The 11,762-nt window shown below is 26.7% G+C and overlaps 2 protein-coding genes across 4 annotated transcripts in view; one reads left to right on the forward strand and one right to left on the reverse strand.

Moving 5' to 3' along the window:
• Positions 1 to 2,602: 2,602 nt before the first annotated feature.
• Positions 2,603 to 7,263, reverse strand: LOC100168548 (beta-chimaerin). Of its 2 annotated transcripts, XM_008181813.3 has the most exons (10): positions 6,822 to 7,263; positions 6,631 to 6,687; positions 6,352 to 6,553; positions 6,178 to 6,280; positions 4,308 to 4,575; positions 4,163 to 4,240; positions 3,989 to 4,096; positions 3,686 to 3,823; positions 3,513 to 3,618; positions 2,603 to 3,081 (listed from the first exon to the last, which is right to left on the reverse strand). In XM_008181813.3, the coding sequence occupies exons 1-10, from the start codon at positions 6,850 to 6,852 to the stop codon at positions 2,904 to 2,906; spliced, it is 1,269 nt and encodes a 422-aa protein (XP_008180035.1). In that variant the 5' UTR covers positions 6,853 to 7,263; the 3' UTR covers positions 2,603 to 2,903. The 2 variants fall into 2 exon arrangements, with proteins under 2 accessions (XP_008180035.1, XP_001945123.1); XM_001945088.5 differs by having other exon boundaries at positions 3,989 to 4,240.
• Positions 7,264 to 10,726: 3,463 nt separating this feature from the next.
• LOC100576054 (neuroblastoma-amplified sequence) overlaps positions 10,727 to 11,762 on the forward strand; it is a 37,933-nt gene continuing 36,897 nt past the window's right edge. The window contains exons 1-3 of one of the 2 annotated variants that reach the window (XM_029486822.1): positions 10,731 to 10,863; positions 10,939 to 11,112; positions 11,339 to 11,431. In XM_029486822.1, coding sequence (XP_029342682.1) covers positions 11,017 to 11,112; positions 11,339 to 11,431 — 189 coding nt within the window. In that variant the 5' untranslated portion in view covers positions 10,731 to 10,863; positions 10,939 to 11,016. Of the gene's footprint in view, positions 11,113 to 11,338; positions 11,432 to 11,762 lie in introns of both variants that reach the window. The other variant, XM_016802004.2, reaches the window with a different exon arrangement.

The raw sequence follows: 11,762 nt of genomic DNA on the forward strand, positions 1-11,762 counted from the left end.
CCCCAAGCCCCCCCCCCCCCCTATTTGCGCTAATCAGTATATATATGTCTAATACCTAGACTGATTTCGACCCGTCTTCGCTTAGAATCGTTTTTCTTATACAGTGATATTATATCATTGAATTCAAATTTAATACTATCCATTATATAGTGACCCACTTGTAACTTACTGTACAGCAGAGCGACATCCACTTACCCACCTTTTTTTTTTTATCATACCCAAATAGTTCGATAATTCAAGTAATGCGGTTTATTAAAATAGTTTACAGTAAAAATACCTATTATAAAAGTTATAGCGAACTTTTTTAACAATCGTAAGAAGCCAGATTTTTATATTTTTATTAATTAGTTAAATAATTAATCGATATAAAGTAAAAAAAAAAATTGTTAATTTACCATGCGATATTGGACGATTGGAATATGACATCAAAAATCGGATTTCTTACGATTATTAAAAAGTTTTTACTCTACAATTTTTGTAATAGGTAATTATACTGTAAAACTCTTCAATAAGCTGTAACATGTTGAATTTAGCCATACCTGACTCAGAGGTCTGCGCACACTTATGATTATAGTATAATATTATTTTATGACATTTAATTTTTAATAATTGTTTCATATTTGTATACAATATACGTATACTATAATGTAGGTACTAAATGAAATAGCATTTGATTTAATTTTTATTTTTTTCTTACCTACTTATTAATTATTTCGATATCGTAATAATTAGTATTTTTTAAAATATCCAAATAGTTCGATAATTCAATAAATACGGCTTTTGAAGCGGTTTACAGCAAAACTATCTATTACAAAAATTGTAGAGAAGAATTTTTTTAACAATCGTAAGAAGCTCGATTTTCGATATTTATATTAATTAGTTGAATAATTAATCGATAAAAAGTTAAAACCCGTGTTAATTTACCATGTGATATTGGACTATTGGAATACGATATCAAAATCGGATTTCTTACGATTGTTAAAAAAATTCTCCTCTACAATTTTTATAATACCTAAGTAGTTTTGTTGTAAACCGCTTCAATAAGCCGTATTACTTGTAGAACAAAAGTATAGTTTTTATCGGTATAAAATTTGGATACCAATATAAAATATATAACCGAACCAAATTAAATAATATTTGTCACAAAATAATATTATAATCGTTTTCTTATCTGAGTATTTATAAACTATGTACCGGCGCACGGCTGCGATAGAAAACCTGTTTTGACCTATGGTGCGGTTCCGATGCTTATACGCGCGGAGTAGTGGAACGGTTTTAGAGCGGTGCGTTGCCGCTACAGTCGCGAGAGCAGCACATGACTACGGAAAAAATTATACCTACTAATGCAACTTTGTTCATTAACTTGTTTTGCGGGAATTAGAACCCTGAACCTTACAATTAATGTTAAAACCCAAAATGTCATCAGAATATACAGAACAAATTTATCTGTGTTCTCTCAGAGAGTCTTTTTGAATATCTTATTTCAATTATTTTATATAATTTGTTGAAAATGTACAAAAAACAGCAACATTTAAAAGCTAAGAACTTACTCATTTTTTATGTTATTGTAAAAAACTCTCTGAGAGAACACAGGAAATATTGTTCTTTAAATTGTATAAAAATTTTGTTTTCTAATAATTAATTTAACCCGAGTGGTTCTAATTCTTGTAAAGGCTCTTTCTGCGTTCGTATTGCGGGTGTGAGACGTCCTCTTAAATTTGATCAAAAGTAACTCGTGATTTATTAAGTTTATATCAATTAAAATAAGTTAAGTTAAAAATTGAGTTAATGAAAATTAAATTTTAAATAGTTAAGTTAAAAAGTTAAAATTAACTTAAATTTTAACTCAACTTTAACTTTTTAACTTGTTTATGCCCAGGCTTCGTTTTTTGTAATAAATTAAAAAGATCTTGAGCAGACAAACAACATGATATGACATCAGCTACTAGGTATAAGGTTCAAAGCGTAAGCGTGGCAATGTGTAAATATAGATTCGGGGACAATTTTTTTTTAAATGCTCTTGAAGAGTTATAACAGCTAATTATACTAGCAGCGCCATCGAATAAGTCTCCGATCAAATTAGTTAAAAGAATATTTAAGGATTCTAATTTTTCTTCTACGAAATTATTATCTTGAAAAATTATTAAAAATAATAAATTTAGCTCAAGGCCCAAACATAAAATTTCTAACTAATCATTCAGTCATTGAAGACTTTAAACTTAATATTAATGGTAATCTCCAACCGTGAGAACTAAAATTAAACAATAAAGTAATAATTGTTAAAAGACACGAACTGTCAAATGACAAAATTCGATAACAGATGATAGCGCTCGGTGGTTTACGACCAGTCTACTTGGTAGGACAAATTAGACCTCGAAACCGCGGAGCTACTTCATTTGGATGCACGGCTGACTTGCGCTTTCTCGGCGCACTCAGAATAAAAGAAGATTGTAAAAAACAACTTTAATTTGATTAGCCTGTGCTTCAATAAATTTCTATTTTTTACATTAATTATGAGTGTTTACTCACATATATTATAATTAATAATAAATATGCCAAGTCTTAATAATAATTTGATTTTTCTCCCATAAAACTATTTATATTGTGAACTTGGTAATATATATATATTTATAAAACATAAAAAATATCATTCAATAATACAAAAATATACCCATATGAAATAACATAAAGTTAAATACATCAATTTATAAATATTAAATTATAATGTAATAATATAGTTAAGAATAAAAAAAATTGAATTCCATATAAAATGCATTTTAAAATTATATAAAAAAAAATTGTTATAAAATAATACTGAATTAAGTAAAACATTCAATGATATTACATTTTTTTGTTTTCACAGAAGTTATTTTGGTCGATAAACCATTGTCCATTATACAATGTTAGTTAAATATTACATTTTGGTTTTCAATAATCATGTGTAATGCGCTTATATCGCGATTCATGTCTGGTATTGTACCTTTGAAATCAATTAAATCAGGCATTGGCATAAGAGTTGGCGCAAACACAGTGCTTAGATTTTGAGCAGTCATTTTATTTTCATCTAGTCGTAAAGTAACTCTAAAAATAAATTAAAAGGATTAAATTCATTATCTAATAGTTTTTTCATTGGCTAGTTAAATATAGATGTATCATATATTATAAATAAAGATTTTTTGAATTTATGTACCATATTATATTTTAAACAAAGATTTTTAGAATTTATGTATTTTAAATTATCTAAATATGTACAGAAATAAATTATAAAACCATCTAACTAATGATAAATGTTACAGTTGTTAGGACTCAGCTAAGAATTTGAATAAAAACATTTCATAAATAATTTTAATATTTAACAAAAGATCCTGCGCACAAGTTGACAACTGGGTATGTTATTTAACTTAAATAACTTGAAAAGTCTTTTATTATAAGGGTGAATAAAATATCTTGACTAATAACTAAAAAGTAATTACAACCTAACAAGTAATTAGAGTGTTTTAATAATCATTTACCTGTACAAATGAGCCATTAAATAGCTCAATGTGTTATAATGTGCTGGAGGTAATTTTTTTAAAGCAGCCCTCACCTCAGCTAATCTCTCCCATGACATTTGAGTTTCTAAAAAAAAGAAAATTTGTTGGACAATATTTTAATCTAAAATTTAACATATTTAGTGTTTATTTACCTAAAGCTTTTATGACAAGAGGATGAACATCATAAGTGATTAGTGGTATTGGAAGTAATCTGAGGTACATTTTTAAAATACTAGCTACTACATGTATATTTTCATAAGCTTGATCGTCCATTATTGTTCCTTTACCGTCTGAAAACCATTATTGTATACATTTTAGAAGCTCAATAATACATAATATTCAATTTCTTTTTTTTTAAACTGTTCTAAATCAAATTCTTATAAATTAAAATTAAAATTATATTTTTTTCAATGTACTTTTGTGAATATAGAACTGAGTAGTAATTAAAAATCTACCTTTGTCTAAGGCTAATCTCAAACTATCCATTTCTTCCTGAAAACCAGATACTCTGTATATTCCTTCAACAGACATGCCACGCCTTTCAATTTCTTCAACACATTTGTCTACAACAAACGGTCTATTAGTTTTATAGGCCTTAACATGAGTTGTTAAATCAATGCCAAAAACACCTCGAAACAATTTTAAGTCTGGATAACAGTCTGGTGGCAACTTTTCAGAACACTTGAAATGTGCACTGAAACCACAATCTAAAACAATAACGCAGTTAATTTGTTTAATTTAAGAAACAACATCTATCTAAATATTTATACATACCTTCACATTTCACTCCTTGTTGAGTAAAACCCCATAAAAAGTTACTACACAACTCACACCAATTAAGCCCTTTAAAGTTATGTGTTTTAAAATTGTGAGGTTTGTCGTAATCCACTACTTCTTCGCTATTAAGCTGTCTCGGTTTTAGTTTTTTGATTGTTTTACGCTTGAGTTTATTTAATGTCATATAAGGGCTTTTCTCATAACTTATTAAACTATGCATTAAGTAGATGTATTTTCCAGCTTTAGATTCCATATACAATGTCACCTGTTGTATACACATCATTTTTATAAATTTAAAAATAATATAACACAAAATTATTTAATTCAGTACAAACAATTATATTTCTGGGAACAATTTAACCCGTCATTGATGACGCTAATGTTTTCACATCATTAGTGACATGTTAGCGTTTCGCTCACATTTAATTATTGTTGGAAGGGTGAAATTGGGAAAAGTGGACTGACTAATCTATAAGTAGACATTACAACGAATCCAAATCAGTTTTAAAAACTATTATCACATTACTAGGTCGATCAGTATGATGGAAGAAAGATTGGTATGTTTTGGCTAAAATAACTGTCCGCCGATCCCCGGCCAGCAAATACTGGTAACTGTTGACATTTGATGATAATAAGACGGACAGTTTATATATAGATTAGATATTTTCCACGTATTTATTTCTATTAGTAACTTTTAAGAGCATACTAAAAATATCGATATAAACAAAATAATTTGAAGCCAATGGTTCCCCAAATAACAGTTATGTGAGCGAAATGCTCATGGCGTCACCAACAACGGGTTAATGTATAAAATAAAATTAAAATTATACATATTTCTAATGTTTTAAATAGCCTAGTGGACTATTATCAACAATTTTTTTTTCTAAATCATTGTAAGCAAACACACCAAACAGTCAAGAAATTAAAGTTATAATATGTTCTTATTAATTCCATCCTATTAAAAACCATAGCAAGATACATTTGTTAGTGGAATTCACATTCAAAACATGAAAAAACTTTAATGATTCTTAAAATAGGAGAATAAAAAACATCATGGGACACCATCGTAAATAAAAAAATAAGTAAACTTCATGTCTGGCACAACAAGGAATTGACTGTCCCGGAAACTAAACAACCTAGACTATAGAAAATGCCATATTGTAATATATTAATAATAAAAATGCTATTAAATTATAAAAACTAATTTGACTAAAATATAAAAAAATTCATACCTAGTGATACTAACTAAAATATATTAATTGATAATTTGTATTTACAATAAAAAGATGTATAAGACTTTGCTGAAGTAGGTAGAGTAATTCATTGATAATTGTAAAAAAAAAACACTTGCCAAGTCAGGAATCTGCTATAAAATTTCTTGATTTTTAATTTTTAAAAATTTATTAACTTATACCACACCCAAGTGGTATAACAATTTGAATCCAGAAAAATGTTGGTTTGAACAGCTCAATAAAAAATCATTTTCATTTCCATTTAGTGAGATAGATCTCCGAAACCGGAGAGCAGATTTTGTTGTTTGGGGTCTTCACATTGATTAGGAGAAGTGCAATAAAGATTTTTAGTACTTAATATTTAATAACTATTAAAGTACTATTAAGTACTAATTCACTACAGAACATTAAAAAAAATTAAAACAAATTTTATTGAACGTTTTCTGATGTTTTTCAGCTTTACAGCTTGGTAGTGAATTAACGATTGGAGATTCTGAGTTCTTAGTTAATTATAACATGTTCAATTTTCAATTTATATAAAAAGAACATTTATTATATAGTTTACAGTGATATAAATACTTTTAACCTTGTTTTTATTTATAATATTATAATATGTTACATATAAATTAACTTACCAAACCATCCGCAACAAGATCATTAATTGTATTAAAACGTTTTTGTGACACATAATGTTGTCCGTCATAAAATAATTTATAATGATGGACTTTTCCAAATATTCTAAAAAAAATTAATGGATCGGTTTGTTCATAATTAACAGCATGTGAATTATTAATATTCTGTTTACCTACCTTAAAGATAGTGTATACATTTTATCGTCTGAACTGGTGCTTAGTCGTATAAGATAGTTACCATCGTCTTTTAATAATGAATTTGCTTCTTTGTGGTTCATGGCTCCATGATATTCAAGACCATAGAAAAATGGACATCCGGACACAGCACTAGGTGCAAATACTGGCTGAGGCTTGGGGGATTCTTGTTGGAGTTTATATACTATAACAATGTTTGAAAGTAGGTAGGTACTAAATAAATTGCTTTCCTTACAGTATTTATTTGAAACAAATACATACAATCAGGTTTCCAAACAATGCTGATAGGAGATCCATTTTCGTCGGTGACTGGAGTATCTGTAAATTTATACAATTAGAAACAGCATTAGATACCTACTTGTTTATTATATAAAAGATCTTAATACAACTAAAATTACATTGATCAATTAGTTTAAAACATATTGACAACAATAATAATTGATTATGCTTACCATATACTTCTTTACGTTCTTCCTTCTCCATTGGTTACACCCCAGAATAATTGTCACAATAAATTAATTGTACATAATTAAATTTAAAACAATTCTGTGCATTGTTATTTTTTTTCTTTCTAATAAGGTATTACCAAGTAGAAATTAATATAATAATGATAAATAATTGATTAGTTACAAATAAAACGTAAGCTAAATACTAAAAATCATAAAAAAAATTAATCAAATATTAATATAAATTTTAAATAAAAAAATTTGGATGTGGTGGTAATACCGGAGATCTACATTCTAATTTATTATTCATAGATCATATTATTAAATTGTATTTAGTATTGTTCTATGATAACACCAAGTTTCTAACAATTAATTAAAATAATATCACAGATTATCTGTGAATTATATGAATCTTCACGACAGACATTATCTTAACAATAAAAAACTTTTCAGATCCATGTTCTTATCATTTACTTAAATTTTTTATCACGATTTTATTAAATACATTGAACTATATAACATTTAATCTATTGTGTATATAATAACTATAATAACTATATAATTATTATATTGTTCAATGATTAAATATACCTTTATAATGATAATAATTGATAACATGCTGGCGTTCATATTTTGATATTATATTATATTAAATTTATTATATTCCTAATAATAGTCAATAGATTCAATCTAAGGATTAAAAATTTAAAACAAAATTCTACGTAAGTAATTAGTTCTGTTACCAAAAAATCTAAGAAATACATTAGCACAGTTTATTTTTATAGTCATTTTAAGTTCAAATTTGGACGAAATTACATATTAAAAAACTAGAATTCCTATTTTAGTTATTTTATTGTGATTGTATAATATTATTCGTGGGTACTTGAACTTCTAAAGTATACTATCATATATCTATGATAGTATCCCGGTTTGTTGTTGATGTATAACGCATTATAAGTACCTAATGGATATTGTGATATTATGATTAATTTGGAATTTATTATAGGTACCTATTGGCTATTATATGTAAATTTTTTTTTAAATACCATAGATAAGTACATAATATGTCTTATACCTACTGACATACCGTCTCCGCTTAGAATCGTTTTTCTTATATAATGATTAATGATATTATATCATTGAATTCATATTTAATACCATCTATTATACAGTGACCCACAGCAGAGCGACATCCACTTGCCCACCTTTTTTTTTTAAATATTGAAGTACTCTGAGTATTGTAAGTTATTGTAAGTAATTTGAACTATTGTTAGGTCTTATGAGCTGAATTTAATTGGTGGAATTGGATCGTTAACTAACTAGGTGCTTCATTATTACCATCTGTTTCATCATGTTCAGATCAAGCTCACATAATTACATCTTCGGATATACAAAATAAATTTCTAAGTCTTAAGTTCATGATCATACATTATATTTATTACAGTATAAATATAACTTTAGTCTAGGGGAAAAATTACCAAAGCCCAATATTAATATTTACAGTTAGTAATTATTGAGGGAAAATAATAAAAACTTTTTTTTTATAATTAAGGGGACGTGACACCCAGGGCCGGTTTTAGTGGGGGGTATGGGGGGTGTTACACCCTCCCCCACTTACGACACCTGGCTCATTTTAGTCTGCAAATTTGTCATTTTGATCGATAAATCAAAATGACGTCGGTAAATCAGCAATTATGATTTTTTTATAATTTATGATTATTTCAAAATTCAAATATAATTTAATATACCCATTATGACCTAAATACCTAATATAATAGTAAATAATATTTAAGAACTACAAATAGGTAACAAAAAATATTTGTATAATATATATATATAAATATAATATTGCATTTCAATCATATGATTTTGCCAGTAGCATGTCATGTAAGATAAAAGGTACTCAGCAAAAATTATCACATATTGTTGGTCACAAAATTCCATTCATTCCATGCCAAGCGCATCGATTGAATACATTTTTTGAACAAGTGAATCTATCAAAAACCCGATGGACTGCAAGGGCTGAATCAATTAAAGCTGTTGGGATATCAATGATCAAATTATTGATGCATTACAAGATATGTCAGACAAAATCTAGATTAAAATAGATTAAAATCTATGCATAAAAAATCATGTACTCTTGCATTAGGTCTTTCAAAAAAAATGACTTTGTAATTTGTTTACCATTTATGAAAAATGTCATGTATAAAACAAAAATCTTCACAGAAAACTTAGAAGCTACAGAATTAAATATAATTTATATTTTAATGTTACTAACACATACTATTGACAGTTTAACCATTATTATTATAATAATAATAAATAATAAATAATTTAATAAAAAGTGCAATAATTTTTGCTAAAAAATTATATATTAACCCAGAAGAAGATTTTAACCGACACCATCGAAGAAGATTGAAGCCCAAAAATATATACTTGAATGCTAGCACACAGTGCATTATCAATATAAAAGATTTTTACAGAATGGAATTCAAAAAAGTATTCGATGCATTAATAAATTTGTCTTTTGAACATTAAAAAAATTGTAATGTTGATCATAGAACCACTTGTGAACATTTTTAAGGTTCCATGTGGAAACAATTGTTCAATAGATGATTTGAAGAATGGTATGAATAAATATTCCCTCCTGAATGTAATAAATCTAATATTTGTGATTATGATGGAGTTATAACTGAATTAAATATTTTATACCATCACTGTATCAATAAAAACATTTTAAAATTAACTGAAATATTTAAAGTATCCAAAGAATTAAAACATATTATGCCTATTGGCAATAAACTATACAGATTGATTTTTACAGCATCGGTTAGTACTGCATCAAACGAGCACACGTTCAGTAAATTGAAGATTGTGAAGAATATCTCAATGAATAACGATACAAATATCCTGTTTTCATGAGACGAACAGGGTAGATGTATCTATTAAAAATGTACTTGAAGTATGTAAATTACGAGAGTCATTGAGTATGTTGAATAATATAGTCGGAAAATTACTTAATTTTCAGTTGGCAAATTATAATGAATACACCCACCCCCCCTAAAATGTATGGCGCCGGCCCTGGTGACACCCGCATGAGTTATGAGCATTTTAGTAAATTTGCAAATTTACTAAAATGCTCATAACTCACTTTAAAATTAAAATATAAAAAATACGTTATTGACTAGATTATATTTTTACTTCTAAATTTGGTTATAGGTCAATTCTCTCTAAATTTAAACGTAACAGAGTTAAATTAATTATTATATGTACTATTTGTTGTGCTATGTGTTTGTAAGACAACATCATACGGCATTGGAAAAATATGCAATTTTTTATTTTTTTATTTTAACTCAATTTAGTATGTCATACTTTTTTATGGAAGACAAGGAACTGCCTTACGGGGAGATTGTGTTTTTGGAACATTAATCACAGAATATCCAGTAGAAAATAACTGTAACTTAAGAGCTGTAATGAGTTTTCATATAAATGCAACAAAACTATCTGGTGATGAATCTTACCAATTAGCAGAACAAAGTGTGCAAAAAATGCACAGTATACAAGCTGGAAAAAGTAGACAATAGACTAAATGGATTAACAGCATTGAATATTCACCGGGAAACTAAAGTTGATACAGATGACGTCATAAAAGCGTTGACTCAAAGAAAAATACGATTAGATTTTGTAATTTAAAATTATTATTATTATTTGTAATTAATATTGTAATATGACTAATATGTATAGTATTTTTGTAAAATGCCTTAACTTTTGACAACTACCAAAATTATACGTGATTTTTATTACGTGTTTCTTATTTGAAATAGAGTATACCTATGTTTAATTTCATGTGTACACTTGTGCTGTTGTGCTTATATCATTATGTTGTTACTTATTAGTTATAACTTATAACCATTTTACAACTATTATTATTATTATTTTATAGATATTATAATTTTAATTATTTATTTGTAGTGCTTGTAAGAGTTGGTCTGTAAATGATCAAAAAGAATTGGGTGGCATTATTGATATTGAATGGTGGTGTAATGAGGTACTCTATATGTTTGGCATTATATAAATATTAATATTTAGTTATTGTTGATTAATATCATATTTTTTGATTCAGCTTCTAATTTTGGGTTGTTTTTATGGCACTCTAATCATTTGAAGTGAAAAAGGCCAACAGATTGTAGTTATTACTAAAATGAATCCTTGTTGTTTCAAATTATGTGGTTCATATAATAGCAATAATTTTGTTGTTGCCGATTATGAAACAATTGAGTCTGTCAATAATTCTCAGGTATTTTTAAATTATAATTTTAAATAAAATATCATCAGTACTCTAACCAATGATAGGTTAGACTATATTAATACTATAAAAAAGATTGGGAAATATTTTTAAAGTTTTTAAAAACCCTTACAGATAAAAAATGTTATTGAAATCTAAAGGTTGCTAACTGCTAATTAATAAACTGATAGTAAACATTGTTTTTAAAAAATATTTGTTTTGATTTAATGTTTTTAAAGATTCTAGTGTAAATTCCAAACCAACAACAACAAATGAGTATAAACTTATTGCTGTAACCAAAACTACTCCTCAGCAATTACTCATGAAAAAAGTAATATTCAAATTTAAAAGTATTTATTGAAGAGAAATATATTAATAAATATATTTAGTTTTATCAAAATAGTAGTTACTTAAAAAAACTAGCTTAATTAAACTACTTTTATTATTAACAAATTGATTTTTGATGCTTTTAAATCATAACATATTTTAAACTTGCATTGCCAATTATACCATATTATGTTTGAGATGCTGAGTACTTGTTATATGATGTTATGCTGTTTTATTTATCCTGATATTTTACAGATACAGGAAAAGCAATACGAAGATGCATTGCAACTAGCATTGAAATATAATTTGGATAAAGATTTAGTTTATAAGCATCA

The sequence above is a fragment of the Acyrthosiphon pisum genome, chromosome A1 (genome assembly GCF_005508785.2).
Source record: "Acyrthosiphon pisum isolate AL4f chromosome A1, pea_aphid_22Mar2018_4r6ur, whole genome shotgun sequence".
NCBI lineage: Eukaryota > Metazoa > Arthropoda > Insecta > Hemiptera > Aphididae > Acyrthosiphon > Acyrthosiphon pisum.

Excerpts from the sequence above, each read along its gene's own strand:
- LOC100168548 (XM_001945088.5), bottom strand. The coding sequence starts at position 6,852 with ATGGAGAAGGAAGAACGTAAAGAAGTATATG. Across the intron at positions 6,688-6,821 it reads AGAACGTAAAGAAGTATATG|ATACTCCAGTCACCGACGAA; the intron begins GTAAGCATAATC and ends ATAAATTTACAG. Across the intron at positions 4,241-4,307 it reads ACAAGGAGTGAAATGTGAAG|ATTGTGGTTTCAGTGCACAT; the intron begins GTATGTATAAAT and ends TTATTGTTTTAG.